Source organism: Sycon ciliatum, chromosome 7 (genome assembly GCF_964019385.1).
Source record: "Sycon ciliatum chromosome 7, ocSycCili1.1, whole genome shotgun sequence".
Lineage (NCBI taxonomy): Eukaryota > Metazoa > Porifera > Calcarea > Leucosolenida > Sycettidae > Sycon > Sycon ciliatum.
Genome location: NC_088649.1, coordinates 19,852,442 through 19,870,709, shown reverse-complemented (window position 1 = coordinate 19,870,709; position 18,268 = coordinate 19,852,442). Strand labels below are relative to the sequence as shown.

General features: G+C 45.4%; 2 protein-coding genes across 2 annotated transcripts in view; one reads left to right on the top strand and one right to left on the bottom strand.

Moving 5' to 3' along the window:
* The first annotated feature begins 678 nt into the window (after positions 1–678).
* On the top strand, positions 679–15,684 carry LOC135820589 (uncharacterized). Its single transcript, XM_065333648.1, has 6 exons — positions 679–1,004; positions 5,291–5,383; positions 7,505–7,882; positions 12,135–12,464; positions 13,198–13,277; positions 14,689–15,684. The coding sequence occupies exons 1-5, from the start codon at positions 695–697 to the stop codon at positions 13,257–13,259; spliced, it is 1,173 nt and encodes a 390-aa protein (XP_065189720.1). The 5' UTR covers positions 679–694; the 3' UTR covers positions 13,260–13,277; positions 14,689–15,684.
* A 720-nt stretch (positions 15,685–16,404) lies between these two features.
* LOC135821168 (uncharacterized) overlaps positions 16,405–18,268 on the bottom strand; it is a 46,586-nt gene continuing 44,722 nt past the window's right edge. Inside the window, exon 12 of the mRNA XM_065334239.1 lies at positions 16,405–18,178. The gene's annotated coding sequence lies outside the window, so the exon portion shown is untranslated. The remainder of the gene's footprint in view (positions 18,179–18,268) is intronic.

Here is an 18,268-nt window from a genome sequence, read left to right as displayed (position 1 = left end):
GATTATGTATCATAACAGTGCAATCTTCGTCAATTCTCTAGTCCAACTACAAAAATGCAACTTGTCTCCCGAGCTCCATCGCTCTCAAACCTTGACTGGATTGAAAAGAAAGGCAGCATCTTGTTTTTGGTATAGCTGTACCTTGGTAATTGTATTCAGAACGCAGTTGCGTCGATCCCCAAAATGCGTAGATGTACCTGGGATAAGTAGGATATTGACCCGCGTACTCGGGTGTTACCGTACCCTCATATCATCCCTCCTGCTACGCAGTCGGGATGATATTCGGGAGGTAACACCCTCGTACTTGGGTAATATCCTATACGTACGCAACCCAGCTTTGGGTACAACTCTCTTGTGGTCACTTTGCACTGTTTGCCAGTGTAACCTTTTGAACCATGTCACGTGATGTGAACTTCTGCCGCCGTAGCACTACATAGAGGTTGTGCAGGGTGTGCAGGCAGTTGCACACTCTAATATGGGGGTTATGTACTCTTGATAGTACATACATCTCGCTGGGACCTAATGCTTTGGTGGTGCATGGCAAGGTCCACGAGGTTTGACTCAAGGTGCGGGAAATCTTTTTTCATACTTCAGACATTTGGCTGTTGATCTCTAACTGATGCTTGTTCACGTGCTTTTGTTTTGTTTTCTTCCTCATGTGCAACTTACAGATACCGATCTCCAGTGGACTTTCATGCCAGAAAAGCTGAGCCCGTTCAGCCGTTTCTCTGTCGCCAGGACGAACCAGGGTCGTGCGACCTACGCGGAGGCGGCCAGCCATTGTTCCAGCATCGGTTACCACATTGGAACACAGCGAGTGCTCTTCAGTTGGCGACACGAGCTCCGTAGTGTGTACGCCAGACTCGCAGATGAACTGGACGGGCCTTTCTACATGTCAAGCCCAACAGCTGGCCCATATAGCCTTATCGTTTTAGATAAAACGGGTTATTTGGTGAGGTTTGGTGCTACCGATACGAGCAGCACCCACCCATTCTTCTGCGTTGGTAAGCCCCGAGTCACGCATGTTCTTTCGTTCGGAACTGGTGCCCTAATACTACTTTGATAATGTAAATCCGGAAAATTTCGGTGGATATAAAATTGTCGGTGTCTTCGGTAGGGCTTGGCGGATAATGCCGGCAGAAAAATTGGCAGAATTAAGTACATTTTCTGGTAATTTTATGCATGTTTGGTATGTGGATAAAGAAATGGAGCAGAATTCGAGGAATTGCCCGCCATAAGGTTTGTATGGTTCTGCCAATTTCGGTGCAAAAAAAGCAGAATCTGCCACCTTTTCGAGCATTATCCGCCAAGGCCTAGTCTTCGGTACATTTTTCAAATTAAAACTTCACAGAGAATTTCGAAGTATTAGGAGGCCACGCTTTTGTTTTTTCTATGTTTCTCGTCATCGCCCGCGTAGGTTTTCAGAAATTTCGGAAGAAAACAAGTTCATACTATGTACATGACTGTACATGTATGTATGGTGCACATGCTGCTGCAGCAGCTAGATAGATGCGTCAATCAAAATCGTAAACGTTTGCATCACAGCAGCAAAGGAACGCTCCCCGTCCGTTCTCTGCGATGAAGGCTGCCATGACGAAGCTTTCACTTTCAGTCGTTCACTGCCTAAGCCTCGTAGGTCCCAGGAATACCGCAAGTCGGACGAGTTCCGTGGCAACTGGCGTCTGTGGAATAATGTCGTGGGCAGAAAATCCAAGGAATAGACGCATGGCCATGGTGAGGAAAAGATGAGCAGCGTGGGTACAAGAACGTTGAAGTAACAAAACCAAAAATGACGAGTGGGAAAGCGTTTGTTGATGCGATAGCAGATAAATGTATGTTCTCTTCGCCATCTCGTATTCATCAAACTTTATACTCTCATTGTTGCAGTTTGCCTAAATTAATATTCGTGGGCTGATGTGATAACGTAGTGCAATCATGTATGGGACTACATGTACAATGTAGTACTGTATAGATGGTATGCGCAGCGTCTTGTATGAATCACGCATATACATGTAAAATGTATACAGTTTTCAGTTCTTGTTTTTTCCTTGGCTTTTGTTTTTTTTCCGCCCGCCCGCATACATTTTGTTAAAATTTTCCGACGAGAAACATAGAAAAAACGAAGTGTGGCCTTAGGAAATTAGAGGCCACATGTCTCGTACTGCTCTTTTCTCTCCGAAACTCAACACTTGCAAGCCAGATATGAAAGAAAGAAAAAATCATGAGTCACACCACCGGGACTCGAACCAGGGACCTTGCTATTCGCGGGCAATGCTCTAACCAACTGAGCTACAGTATGACTCTTATCCACAGTGATGGTAAATCTATCCTTCTTCGATCACTCAATATCTAGCTTGCATCATACGGGCAACTTACACCACTCTAGAGGACCCTCGGCCATTCGCTTGATGTTATGAGATGCGCATATCCACTATGTCCGCTGCGAGCAAACACGAAATTTAATATTATTGAAATTTCAATTTTGGACTTCACGGAGAATTTCAAAGTATTAGGAAATTAGACGGCAGAGAAAAGAGCAGTGTGAGGCATGTGGCCTCTAATTTCCTAGCCTTTGGAACAGGGGATTTTTACCAAACATAAAAACGACCGAAACTTCAAAAAGCCACAGCCACGCAATGTGCACAATGCAGTTTTGGATCCAGAAAACTGGTTTACGGAAATTTGTGCTCTATCCAACCGTTGATTTTGGGAAACACTGAAAATATTAAACTCCCGAAAATTCCCAGTTTTACAGAATTTCTAAAGTGAAGTGACTGTTGTAGAAATTGAGAAACCAACAGTACATCCTCCTGCATTGTGTGACCCTGGAAACTTGCGCATTTGAGGCTGCAATAAAAACAAATGGTAAGTAGAAATTGATAGTAAAGAAAAAAAGGACCAAGAAACTACAAGTTTCGCCATAAGGTCCACTAACACCACCAGTTACGAAACAATCAGCTGGTGCGATAACATTGCACGACACTGACCGACGGTACTGACATTCTACAACTAACTGGCCGTCAGCTCTAGCACATCTTGGATGCACACTCCAACAGCATTCCAACTTGGAAGGTGGGGGGGGGGGGGGTAACGTTAGAGGTCCGAGTCCATAAAGAAATTGAACCAGAGTATATGGTTAGGACGATATGCCAAAAGTAATAAAAAATAAATTCATAGTAAAGAAAGATCAGAGTCCATAATTACAATAACATTATCTTGGACGCAGTTTCCAAACCCAGATGTTTTGAATTTAAATCATCATAAATATTACTTAAACAATCGATGTGGAGACAATAGTCGTAAAATGGCAATAAATAAGATAAATTGTGCACTCATAACAACAGCAAAAATGAAGAAAGTCAAGTTCCATAACGGTTTCTTGTGACTGTCATCAGTGGAACGCCGTCAAATAAAAATGTAATAACTAAAACACACACTTATATACATGTAGCTAATAATATTATGGTTTCAGGTAGAAATACAGCAGCTAACAAGTACAAAGAGCGAAGTTTGCACCTTTGCAATATGTGAATATAGTGTGTGTGAGAAAGGTAGTGGCAGATGAATGCGATACTGTGTGAATGAATGTAATGGTGCGTGTGTATTACTTGAAGAGTGTGATTACATTCATTCACAAAGTATCGCATTCATCTGCCACTACCTTTCTCACATACACTATATTCACACATTGCAAAGGTGCAAACTTCGCTTTTTGTCCTTGTTAGCTGCTGTATTTCTACCTGAAACCATAATATTATTAGCTACATGTATATAAGTGTGTGTTTTAGTTATTACATTTTTATTTGACGGCGTTCCACTGATGACAGTCACAAGAAAACGTTATGGAACTTGACTTTCTTCATTTTTTGCTGTTGATATGAGTGCACAATTTATCTTATTTATTGCCATTTTATAAATATTACTGGATGCTATTCCGTGCACAATCAGGCTTTCAAGAGCATTATCCGGGATATGGGATGCTTGGACTGTTAACACACTCAACACTTGATTCGCACTGATGTACATCCATATACGTACAAGCACACACACACACACAGCCAGACAGGCAGACACACATACATACAGTATAGATATACACGCACGCACACACACACACACGGACGCACACACGCACACACACACACGCACACACACACGCACACACGCACACACGCACACACGCGCACACACACACCATTGGACCATTGGACGGCCATCGCCGGAGGCGATGATAGCGATGCTACAGCAGAAGCCATAGCAGCTTGTGCAGGGATTGCACCATTCAACAGCTTGCAAGGCTGAAGAATTGACCGCCACTGTTCAGCCTGGTCTACACCACACAGCTATGAAGTGGCTTTTTCTGGCCAGTGAATCCCTACTTTTTGGTCTTTTTTTTTTTTCCCGCACACACATCACACCACATAGTCTGGCATGCACTGGCTGTTAGTAACCACCCAGGAGAAGGAAAGAAAAGTCAGGAAGAGTCTGAGAAAGAGAAGAAAGACGTGTGTGACCATAATCGTCGGGAATCGAACCCGCAACCTTTCGATTGGACACACACACACACACACACACACACACACACAGCTACCAACTCAAACACGATTGTCTCACATCAGCTTTCCACTAAAAAAATGCACACTTACACTGTTATGTCTTAGTGCTAGCACGTAACATGTTGCATACTGCAAGCATTAAGGTAAATTTTGTCCGTCCTGTCTTATATATTATTTTTCATATTTCTGTCTTCTCCATCGCTGATGATGCCCTCCGGGGTGAACCGTTTTGATACAATCATTATACTGGTTTAGCCCAGGAGTGTTCGCGTGTCCCGGGTCAGAGATGAAATGGAAAAACCTACCCTGAACAGTGCACAAATGTTGCCACCCACACTTTCAACTGTCGTCTCGACATGTATGTACATGTATGTATGTATAATTTTTATTTGAATTTGCAAGTACACACGGGCTACAAGCCCAATTACAAGGGAGCGAATGTGATCATGAGGTTAATTAAGAAAAAGGGTGGAGAACAGAGGAGAACGGTAGCATGATGATTGTGTCATTGGATGTACTTATAAGCACAAATAATTTATTACCGAGGAGTAATTTTGGAGATTCCCGGCAAAGTGCTCGATGCTCAAAGTGCAGAACATTTCAAACAAAACAAAAAATAGAGATATAGGTCCAGTTTGGAGTTGTCGTAACTCAAAGTTTCACGCTAATACAATCATCAGATTTATCAGACTAATATTATACTGTATATTTTGTTGTACTCCTGTGCGCTTCAGTATTGTGTGATTTCGGATTCGTGGACACATCCGTGCCCAATGCTCCCGTATGCAGGTGTCTCCCGGGTTGGGTAGGCCAGCGTTGTGAAAAGCGTAAGTTTGACATTTCTTGCTTTCCATATTTAGTCAGGCACTGGTCATTGTATGGAACGTGAACACTGGATATGCCATGGGGGCACCACCATCAGTGATGCGGTGATTAAGGTGATTGGTAGAGACAACACCTAAGGGTTTTCTATTCTTCCTACATGTACAACATTCCTTCTCTCCAAACCACTGAGAATTGACCGATTTACGATAGTTAGGAAATATTTTGAAAATGTTGAATTTATCGATCATTCGTGTTCAACAAAAGTGTGTGCATTCCGTTAAGAGTTAAGGGACTTGCATTAATAGCACTATGCTAACTAGATGTACGGGTGAGCATGGCTGTTGCATGAGCAGATGAAGCTGAGCAGCAGGAATAGAATCTCTTGACTGAATAGAATTTGTGACGGAGTATTGCGGAACGTTGATGGGAGGCAATTGAAATCATCACGGGACTTGTACCACAGGCAGCGGTTCATTCCTTCAGTTGTCAAATGCCAAATGCTGGTGTCTCGAAAGCTATAGCCCGAACATGATTAGGGGTTACGAGCATCAGAATATCAGGCGGGGAATCCTGGTGGCGAATGGAGTGAGCAAACTTTTGAAGTGTGAGAAAAGCGCAATTACTGTGTCGGCTTCTTTTCGTTCCCTTCTTTCTTTTCTTTCTTTTCTTTCTTTTCGTTCCCTTCTTTCTTTGTACTGTTGCACTCTGTTCCCAAGCACATGACATGTCTGCGAGTAGTAGATCTCCACCATAGGCCTGGAACCTCTGGGTGATCCTTGAAATACAACAAATACAACTACATGCACAAGAGAGTGGGCCAGTTGAAGCGGTGTAGAAGGCCATTGTTTGTTACTGTTGTTACTGTTGTTATTGTTGTTCCTTTTGGTGTTCAATGTTATGGTATCATCTTCATTATCTATGGCAAACCCATCCTGTCCCCTGCACGTCTCGTTCGGAAATGCTCGATCGACTCGTCGATCGTCAAGGGTTTCTTCTAGGCACTGTATTGTGCTCCTGTCAATGAAGAGTAGTGATCATTATATTCAGTATCACTCCTTTTTAACCTCTGTTGTAAACAAAATTTCCCCCTCCTCAGTCACACACCTACACGTCACTGGCACACAACCACCAGGACAGCCGAGGCTTGGAGATAAATTTGCTACATGTTGATAAAGCTAAATTAAAAGAGAGAATGACCAAAAGACTGAACTACTCCGAACGAGAAACTTCACCAAGAATCTCCCAGTCACCAGCAAGAAGTAAAAAAGGCAACAACGCGTAGTGTGCAACATTACGTGCAGGCACGATCAAAAGGTGAAGGGTACTTGTACTACGTCTGGACCTAGCACATCGCATGCAGCACTTACCAATACATCAGCTTCGGTACGGTACAGCAGAAAGTTATGAATGCAGCGGAAGCGAACGCACCCGACATGACCTCGCAAGCCAGCACTGGCAGCAGACATGACAGGTGCAGCACCGAACAATCAGGAACCAAACCCACTATACATGACACGCGCACCCAAGCACTGCACTACGCATGGGACAGAAGAGTAATACATGCGCGACTAGATGGCTGGGGCCAACACCATACTAGGACAAAGAAAAGAACCATAATGAATGCATTACTCTAGCGCAGAGAAGAGACTTATAGCCACTGGCTTGGTCTATGATATTGCATGCGTGACTATAGTTCATTGGAACAGCCAGTCACTAGACCTACACAGAATAGGAGCTACAAACAGTTACATACATTGTACATGCAGCAGCATATTACTCAACAATGTCAACTGTACAACTTCCATAATTTTTGTGGCCATGTCTCCATCGATTACACTCTTCATAGCTCTAATTCATCATAATTATATAGTCTCTCCTCCTAACATCTCGTGTCATGTACCTGTCACTACTTTCATTCGTCTTCTTATTTCTTTTTGGTGCGTTTTATGTCCCCATGACGCCGAGATCTCAGGTCGGCTGAGGGCAAAAAGCCTCACCATCACTATGCTCCCACTATGCAATTTTTTCGTCTTTGCCTGTGAGCTGTGATCATTGTAAAATGAAGAAATCATTTCATTGGATCGCTTTCCATTAGTTCTTCTTCTTTTCTTATATGTGTGTAGGTGCCTTTGGTAGTTACACGAATATGGACAGCAAGCAAATCAGCGTTTGGGTGGCTCCAGACGCACGCTGTTCGCCGCAGGACAAGTCGCCCAGTGAATGCGCCCTGCACAGTCGCCATGGTTGGCAAGGTGCGCAGGCAGCCTGTGCCGCCTGGGCGATGAGCATCGCGTCGAATCCGGCCGCCACCGTCACTGCGGGCGCATTCAACAAGCTGGCCAGTGCTCTGCTCTTCCAAGGATTTCACCAGTCCTTGTCTATTTGGCTGAGCAATGCCAATGGTGGTAGGTCCTTGTACGAAATCAACCGGAAGGAAGGAACCGCTAGAGTTACCGTAGCCAGTCTCCACGCCAACCCACCCTCCGATGTCGTATGTGGATGTAAGTGACCACAAGCAGTAGTCATTGCCTATGGAATTGCAGCGATGAAGATGTTATTAAATACACAAGGGCACACTATGAAACCTTGGCAAATTCCGTTGCGACTCAGAGTTTCATGGCGGAACCAATCATCAGACAATTTGCCCAAGGTTTTCATTGTGTGCCTTTGTGTACGCCGCTCTGCCTGAATCAGGTATGGAGCACTTTCGCAGAACATAAGCCTTCTGCCTCGGTGATGTTATTAAACATTGAGTTTTGTGTATCAGCACCCGAGTAGCCATGGCTTAGTATGGGTGTGGGGCGGGGTGAAGTTTTGAGTGGTACGGTGCGGAAAGACGTGTACACTTGTTTAATCTTGTTACACAAGGCAGAACGACATATACCAAAAGCTTTCTCGTTACTCCGAGTTTCGTGTTAACAAAAACACTCATCACACAATTGCTTAGTACTCTCTTCCCTTGTTAGGGGGTAGAGCACTATCTGCAGCAAACACTTCAGACACTTTGTTTAATCTTGTTAGAAGGTATTAGTGCTGAAGGAATTATACCAGTTATTTGAGTTCTATCTCTTGCTATTGTCGAGTACGAAAAAGGGACGACGACATATTCTCCAGATATTACAATGGACAACGGGAACAGGTTAGGTCGACCAAAAAGTATTGAAGAGAGAGAGAGATCAAGTGTGAACGGCAAGATAAAGGGCCTGGGTAGCTATGGCAATTATGGGTGCGCAAGTAGCTACCCAGGCCAACGGAACAAAAGGAGACAAAAAGGTGAGTACGAGAGTGCATGCAGGTGAGCTTGGATAAGGTTGTAGAACGTACGGGATAAGGTTGTAGAACGTACGGGAGGAGGTACCTAACATACCTCCCCTGCGCAAAAAAAGAACCTCGACCTCGCGGGAAATAATAAGGCGATGAGAAAGAATAGAGAAAAAATGACTGAGGAAGTAGAGAAAAATAAACACACACACACACAAAAGCGTTGTACTAAACATGCACTACAGTTATCACATTCCTATTCTGGTACTAGTTCAATAATTCTATGATACGCATCACTCAAACTAGTGCTATGGCGCAAACATTGCCAAAGGCGGGCCAAAGACCCGTTCACATTGAAATTGGCACTAAAAACTACGAGTTCAAAGGAACACTGTGTTCTGTACTAGCATGGCTAACCAGCATAGTTACACTTATAGGACATGAATAAATGAGCGTGGCTCACCATCGGACCCCTGATATTGATGAAAGACACCTGCTCGCGCACACACTACAAAAATCACAAAATAGAATAAACTGAAAATAAATTTGACGACGAAGGACGGATGACAAAGAAAGAGAGAAATAAAGAAAATAGCTGACCTGCATGACTTGGATGAGACGAGATTGAAATAGAAGAGACGAAGTGGATATAGCTGAAACAAAGTTGACATGGACGAGACGAGGTTGACATAGACGAGAAAAGGCTGGAGACGAGATGAGGATTACAAACGACGAGACGAGGTTGACATAGGCGAGGCGAGGTTGGGGACGAGACGAGGTTGGAGAAGAGACGAGATTGACATGGACGAGACGAGGTTGACATAGACGAGACGAATGGCGGTTGCGGACGACTGGGCATGGGATCTCAGGGTCGTGGGTCGATTAACAGTCGGCCGCCAATGTTGAGTACGAAAAAGGACGACGGCATTATTATTATTATTATTATTATTATTATAGACAACACCTCATGGCATGAGAAGAAAATCAGCCAGCACGGGAGATGTGGGTGTTAACCAACCATGGTGAATAAAAGACATACTCTCAGGCATTACAATAGACAACGGGAACAGGTTAGGTCGAACAACATTTATTGGGGAGACGGAGAGACAGAGACCAAGACGAACGAATTGAAGACATTGTGGAAGAGAGACAAGGGAGAGAGATCAACTGTGAACGTATGGGAGGATGTACCTAACACTATTACACCATTGAGGAAGTAGCAGTGGATTACGGTACAGATGCACGATAGAGAGAGACAGAACTCAGAGTCACACCACGGTCTCCTCTCCCTCTCTGCTCAGTGGTATGCTCTGCCCTAGCCTTTGACGTATTTTGCACTGTTCGGCCAGTGACGCCGGATAATCACTAGAATAGGGTAGCGACTTGAATTTTTGTAGAATTTATGTTGATTTGACGATGATGACGACTTAAAACGAAATACCAGTCTTACTCCAACAGAGTGACTTTCGGCATTCTTTGTTCCTATGAGACTCCGCTAGTGCTCTTCTTCGATGCGCTCTTCTTCCCCTCTTGGACTTTCCTGACCTCAGCCTTCCAGCTGGAAGGTGGTTGGTTGGCGCCTTGTAGAAGTGTTGGAGCTAGGCGTCAGGTCACCGAATGTCACAGTATTCTTTGCCAGTTTGCTTATTTTTGTCCCGCTCTGTATCCGTATAATTTTGACTAGGTACCGTTGGTGGAGAAATAGTCGCAACTCGTAACATTGTGTCCATTCTTTTGAATTACACTCGGATAAAAATGAAAATAATTCATGGTTCGCGTGAGACTCGGCTAGGCCGAGTTTTCCACATCCGTAGGAACGCCACCACCCTTCAACGATCAAGGCGCAGATGCAGCTCCTAAAGCGGTGGGAGGTGAGTAGATCAGCTCACCAGCAAGTGGTCAAAGACCACTTAAAATAGAAGAAATCGTATGGAAACGATTTGTGAAGCAACGAGAAAATCTGTGGGTGCACATCCTGTGCATTTGCAGATTTGCGTGCTTCTCTTGCGACGGGCGTACTTGGTCCGCGTCAGCAGTATTGTCGCTTATCTTTCAGCGTTGTTTATAATGTCGCCAGTGCTCACTTGGCAGCCCATTTCATCCCAATTTTGGTTAGTAGGTTAGCTCCCTAGTATATGTACCTGAAAGGTCTAGCTAGATTTCGAGTGGATTTCGAGAGCGATGCGTGGGGGATTCTGATTGATACAGCGCCGTATCAAAATAGATTATCTTGTCACACTGCGCAGGCAAGAGCAGCGCGACGCACAAGAAAGTAATCGGCTACTCGGAATCTGTTCCATTTTGCAAAACAGCCGAGATTGCTCACCTCAGGGATCGCTCGCCAAGCTGAGATCGCAGTGCCCTCACCTTCAGCTCTTTGTCGAAGTATCCAGCAAATCGTGGAGATTTGCAAGTACTGTACGCGTCACCGTCGTTCAAAATAAATCTTGCAAAGGACGGCGACTGATTTGAACCACACAGGCAGTCCTGCTGCCCACGCGCAGTCCTTTAGAGAAGGCGATCGTCACGGTCGACTTCCCTTTAGAAAATCGCCAGGCAGATGAGAGGAAGAGAGATGAGCTTCCGAAAGCGAGATTGTCGATCCCGATCAAAAAATATTTGTCACCAGCTCTGATAGGAGCGACGAGGAGGACCAAAACAAGTATGAACCCTTCCTTGGACAACAAATTCCTCATGACCAGTTGTCATTCTGTACCTTACCTTCCATCTTACCAAGTTATATCCTCTCAAGTATACGCGTTGGTGTCAAAGTCGAAGTTCAAATGGTCGAAAGATAAGCGACAATATTGCTGACGCGGACCAAGTATACATGGTACATACATGGTGTGTGCATGCGTGCGCGTGTGTGCATGTGTTTGGGTGTGTGTGGGGGGGGGGGGGGGTGTCCCATATGGTGCAGTGATATTTGCAGCGATTTCCAATGGAGAGGTTGCGGGTTCGATTCCTGACGATTATGGTCACATATGTCTATCATCCTTTTCTCATACTCCTCCTGACATTTCTTTCAATCTCCTGCGTGGTTGCCAACAGCCAGGGCATGCCGGAGTTTGTGGTGTGATGTATGTGCCGGAAAACATGAAAAAGACCAAAAAGTAGGGATTCACTGGCCAGAAAAAGCAACTTCATAGCTTTGTGGTGTAGACCCGGCTGAATAGTGGTGATCAATTCTTCAGCCTTCCAAGCGGTTGAAGGGTACAATCCATGCACAAGTTGCTATGGCTTCTGCCATAGTATTGCTATCATCGCCTCCGGCGATAGGCGTCAAATGGTCAAACGGTCAATGGTGCATGTGTGTGTGAGCTTGTGTCCATGTGTGTGTGCGTGTGTGTTTGTGTGTTGTTGATTTTTATTTTACTTCGCAAAGCCAAACCGTGTGTTTGTGTGTGTGTATATATGTGTGTTTGTGTGTGTGTGTGTGTGTGTGTGTGTGTGTGTGTGCATGTGTGTGTGTGTGCGTGTATGTGTTCACAGCCACGTGGAGGTTCACAACCATCTGGTACGGCGGACGTCCGGCGAGCGCTCGCCTAGCGCTCAAGTCTGGAGCGGGCATACGCGGCTCTCAGCTGTGGACGCTTACCGGGCTGTGCGCTGCCATGAACATGACAGCGCCGGTTGCATGGGCGGATAACTACGTTACTCTGATTTCGTTTTCTCTGGGCAGGCTGGGTGTAAACCCGCCCTACAATGTGCCGATCAGGCCCGGCAATTTGCCAAGATTCAGGATTGCAAGGATTCTCTCAAGGAAACGCTACTCATTCTCGGGTTTTGTTCCGAACACCGAGTACAGCCCCGTCTGCATCAGTAAGTCATTGCTGCAAGGCATTTCAATCCCACGGCGTAATGCCCACTGTATATTCGGGCGCATGAAGCCCAGATCCGAATTTTGAACTGTACTCGCAATGTGACATCTTCTCAAGTCTAGAACACACATCATACCTAGAGTCACTGCTCCAATGCATTTCAATCTTAGGGGGAATCCCCACTACTTGTTCAGTGGCATGTACATGTAGTGAAGATCAGATTTGGAAAAAGTATAATTGTTATGTAAGTGAAATCTTCTGAAGTCACTCATTATGCATTGGCAGTAAGTAGGCAACATCTTTTGCTTTCAATGTCCACAGTTCAGCATTGTCTGTAATATCAAGCAACTATCCGTTCCAAACAGATTAAACACTATACTTGATTCTTGTGTACCGGTAGAAAGGCGCTGTTGCATGCGCAGTCGAACCTGACAATTAGGGACACCCATTGGACTGAGGCCAAATGACCTCAATTTACAGGTGTCCTCAATTCTCAGCTGCTCCCATCACCATTCAATATCTAACAAAAAGAGCTTTGATTGTTCGAACTAGCTCTGCCTCTCGCTATTGAGCTCTCTCTTGGACAGCCTGGAACCTCGCTGTTTCACCATTCACTATCTACATAATTTAGAATGGAACCATCGTGTGCACTTCTCCAATGGGTTTATGTACGTGTGTAGTACACTGTTAGATGTGTGATGAGTGGTTTCTCCCTTTGCCCTGCAACCTAACAGGAGTGTGTGGAGCTGGCCAGGTTGTCAACCAGTACAATCAGTGTGCACCCTTGCAGGGATAATAATATCGCGTGCATCATGTAAGTACGGTCTTGTTCGTTGGCTGGTTGGTTGGCTGGTTGGTTGTAAAGAGAAGAGGAACTACAAGTTACTTCCTCTGATAACAAAACTTCGTAATGAACTTTGAGGAACTGATTTGCGCACAAACTGCAGTGAAATGAGTCGCCATGAATTTCTCGGCCTCTCCTGGTATGCCATGAAAGACATAGAGGCGACGGTTTCAAAAAGGACCTAGGTTGCAAACCGGAATGGACTCGATATTCACTTTCTCTCTTGGTATTTGGATTAGAAAACATTATGTCACATTGAGACTGCGATGTTATACTCCGAGCCAAAATTTCATGGCTCTGCGATGACCAGAAGCGCCATACCAAGCAGGTGAGTTTTTGCCGTGTTGCTTTGCACTGCGACTTGAGTTTTACGACTTTCGAAAAATCAACTTCTTGTCGCAGGTAAACAGCGGCTTGCATCTCGCCAATAAAGCACCGCATACCAATCAAAACTAATGGAAGCACACACAAGGCTTATTGTTACTCTGTACTGGCCGTCATGGAGCGATAGCAATTACCTAATTTCAGACCCAGAGTGAATTCGACGTGCACTCTAAAACCTGTCCGGTATGGAGCCACCTAAGAGTTGAAGCGAAAAATTGGGCAAATTGGAGGCAATGGGTCAACACAAAAGAGTGGCTCAGTTCGATTGACTCTGGCCTCAGAGCAAACTTCAACATGCCCGTTTCATTCTTAAAACATAATATTTCGAGTGAACAATCAACGCTGATGATCGGTTTGGGTCTATACAAATTTGGCTGTCAAGCAGTTCCGGTATCGAACCGTCGCCTCTACCATGCAAGGAATGGGACCTTTCACAGCAAGCCCAGCGGAATCGGTGGTTACGCTGTGGCAACATAGGTAATAACACTCATGGCTAGCGAAACTGAAATACCACTTATCCAGGGGAAGTCCCATCCCACTGATTGATATCTTTAAGTTAAGTCACTCCCACCATAATGTGTTTAGAGCAAAGAGTCGCCCGAACAGCATTGGCTATGGCACCGTCATCTCCGTGTTAAGTATGCCATAGTTTTCAAGTGTATGTGTACTGGACTGCATTATCCGACTGCTCGTGTTGTGGATCTGGAAAACATGCCTTCCCTTCTCATTTAGTATGTTCGATTATGCCTTATTCATGCGAATTGATTCATTAATCGATTCGCGCTATTCACATCACCCCATGTGGATAGGGTGGATTCCTAACCGAATCCAGGGCTCATGACATGAAAATCAACGACTTGAATGCACTGGAATCGATTCATGCATCAATTCAAGTGAGTAATCGAACCCACTCACTGCTAACCAGTACGGAATGCAATGCCTAGCTTGTGTTGTGCACTGTACACTCTTTTGTTGTTTTTCTGCTCACTCTGAACAGGAATACTGGGAAAAGGTAGAGTGTCACAGTGCTCAGGACATCCGGCGTCAACGTGGTGTCATAATTATTGTGATGTGTAATATTTGTGTGTGTCTGTGTGTACACACACTGTATGAACTATGCGCATTATATTACTACAAATTCAATACTTCCTGGCTTTTCAAACGACCGCCAATTTGGCCTTTATGTTTCCATAGGTACAGTGTATTGGATCTTCTCTGTTTTTTGAGTTTTTTCGCTTCTTTTTTTTTATTCTTGCGCTGATATCGAAAAGGCTTCTTTGCCTCACAACATGATCGTGACCAGCTGGTTCTTCTGTATCTTCTCTACAAAACTCTACAAGCTCCCCCCCCCCCCATGCACCCACCCACCCCCCTCCCCCCATGCACCCACCCACCCCCCTCCCCCCCATGCACCCACCCCCCCCCCCTCCCCCCCCTAGGCCTGTCCGAAAAATGTTCTGAATTTTTGGGCATTTTGGGGTACATTTTGCATTTTTCGAACAGGCCTATGCCCCCCCCCCCCCCCCGCTGCGGAGAGAACGCTACAGTCGGCGACCAAAGGAAGGCAGGAGCGTGGGAAATCAGCGCACTTCCTATCCGAAGTCAACTTTTTTCTAAATCCCCTAATAGGTATGTTCTGAGCAGCTCCTTTTCCCAACTGTGTTCACAAATGATCCACTCTCTCTCTCTCTCTCTCTCTCTCTCTCTATTTATCTATCTACCTAGCTACACTATGGGAGCGGTCCTCACCACAGAGAAAACAAAAAGCTGTAAGTTTCTTGAGTTATCAATCATCCGGGAACGGTCATAATTATCTAACTGAAGCAGGGTATCTACCTTGCTACATGTTTACATCTACAAGGATGTGCACGATTAGGTTAAAGGTGCTGTCCGTGCATAGCCGTTTCCATCCCTCTCTTTTCACGTAGCAGTTCACCTCGCACAACTCTTTTATTTTATTTTTGTGTGCTGATATTGCTTATGGAGACCACGAGAGTGCGTTGCACATGGCGTGTTGTGTGCGTGTGTGTGTGTGGGGGGGGGGGGGTGCGTGCATGTGGTCGTGTGTTTGTGTGTACGTGTACATGTGTGCGTGTTGGTGTGTGTGTGTGTGGGGGGGGGGGGGGGAGGCGTGTACGTTTATCCCCCATGTTGGGGCTTGCATGCGCATCCATGAGGATGTATAGGAGTGACTCATAGCGACTCCACATGTATCACAGGAGGCCAAACCGCCTGTTTGTGGTGCGACGTTAAATATACGTCTACAAGTAAAGTAAGTAAAGTTTGCACGTCCGCGTTACCACCGGCTATACAATTGCGTTGAGAAACACAACCAGCTTAGGAAGTTTCGCATGTGCCAGGCCACCACCATGCCTGTGATGCCAGGGTGGCAGATGCAGCGCCTAACGGCGAGTGTGAGGTGGTCAGTCTCACAACCAATGCCCGACAAGGGGGCTAACCTCGTTAGCTGCATCCATGTTACCCTCACTCCGAGTAGTGAGTACCCAGTTGACCGTGGGTGTCGGCGCAGTTCACTGCATGTAAAGTGGTTCACGCATGCATCACCGCATTTGCTAGCACAGTACACGCTCCCTGCTCACAGCGCGGGTCTCGAACTCGGGATCTTGTGATTCGCAGTCAAGCCCACAATCACTCGGCCAAAGCGCTGGTGTAACAACTTTAAAAAATAGCAATGATCAATTGTGCACTCATAACCATGTATAAATAATTAAAATGAAACAATTCCAGAACGTTTTCGTGTGACTATCATCAGTGTAACACCGTCACACAGTAAGAATCACTAAAACAACCAGTTATATAGCTAGAGTAGCATGAAAAAAAAGCGTGAGAATGCAGCATAGCTAGCGGTTATGCATAACGCGTGTAGTGTGAACCTTTGCAGTGTATCTGAGAATGGTAGCATGATACCTAATGATACCTAGCTGCATATAATTTCATCCCCATCACGCATAATACCAAACCGAATACATACAAGACCGAACGCAACCCATTCTCGATCACCAAAGCCAAAGGGAAATGGGCCAAGACACTGGTGACACTATTAGCAGACAGGAAAGCTACGATAGCAACAAAACCGCAAATATTCCCATTTTTATGAATGTGCACACACCTAGATAGAAAGAAGGAAACCCTTATCAACAACAAAGAACTTAGAGCACTAAAATGGGCGTGTAGGTGATAAAAAGCCATGCAGTCTGTCAAGGTCAAGTGTGCTCCTTTGCAGAGTAGTCTCGTGATCAAGTCACCCAACGCACACCGTTGTGAGTGGGAGAGTGAGCATGAGAGTCTGAAAGAGAGGGATATGAGAAAAGAGAAAAAGATATAGAGAGGAAGAGGGGGGGGGGGAGAGAGAGAGGGCAACTGGTGCGTTGGCGGTGAGTGCATGTACGAGAGTGGGTGAGAGCGTGTGTGAGTGAATGTCAGATTAGTGAATAAAGTTACGCCAAAGGGACAGCAGCAGCGTTCCTGGCAATGGGATGGGCAAAATGACTGTACACTTCGTTCAATACCATGACTATTTCCATGCGTGGGGGAATACCACAGGTAGCGCATGGCTGCGAGTGCATCTTTCATACATACCTTAGATCCAGGTATCCCAAGCTCTCAACTTCTTCGGAAGTAGCCATACCGGTCTTGCTAGACATAATGCTAGTATTAACTTAATGGGAATGCAAGCAGCCTGTGACGGCATGCACTGCAAGCCACGACCCAGGATACATACTTTACACATATGCAGCAGGGCATCTCAGACCATGCACACCAGCAATGCAGCATTACTACTAGACATAATGACTGTATGTGCAAGCAGCCTGTTGCACAGTGTATTGCAAACTACCAGCCAGGATACAGCATATTATTATACATACTTCAAGTAGGAATCTCACACCATGCATTCCAGCATTACTGGGCAAAATGGGAGTGCAAGCAGAATGTTGCACGGTGTATTGCAAACTACCACAGTGGGGGGGGGGGGGGGGTGCTGAGAAACCTATCATTATAATGTACATTGTATACAGCTTGTTATGTTGAAGCCCAGTGTTGCAACTAGACAGTTTTGCACCTAGACAGTATTGCAACTAGACAGTATTGTTTCTCCACTGTGGTACTCCGAAACCTGTATTTAGTAATTTATATTGTACACAGCCTGTTATCTTAGCCTAACAAGAAGTTGCAGGAGATGGAACTTGAGGATGCTTTCTTGCAGTCCCCACGGGCTGAAATTGCTTCGCTCAACGACAAGACCACTTAACTGGCAAACACGAGATGCAGCTAGGGAAGCATGCACGACCCGACTCGGGGCAGTGGGGCTGAGGTTTAGGGAGGCAGACATCACGGCATTTTCAAACACACGGGCATAAACGGAATTGACGGGAATAGTGTTGGCCTCTCCTGTGGTTGTATACCGTTGGTCGGTGACGTCGTCTGTTGTTGCAAGCACTGCGACATCTACCATTTCCCTTGTTGTCCTGTTTGCAGTGAAAGTACAGTAAGTTGTGCAGAATAAACAAAGCACTTCATTGGATTAGAGCTGTGCAGAGCGTCATGTGAATGCTTGC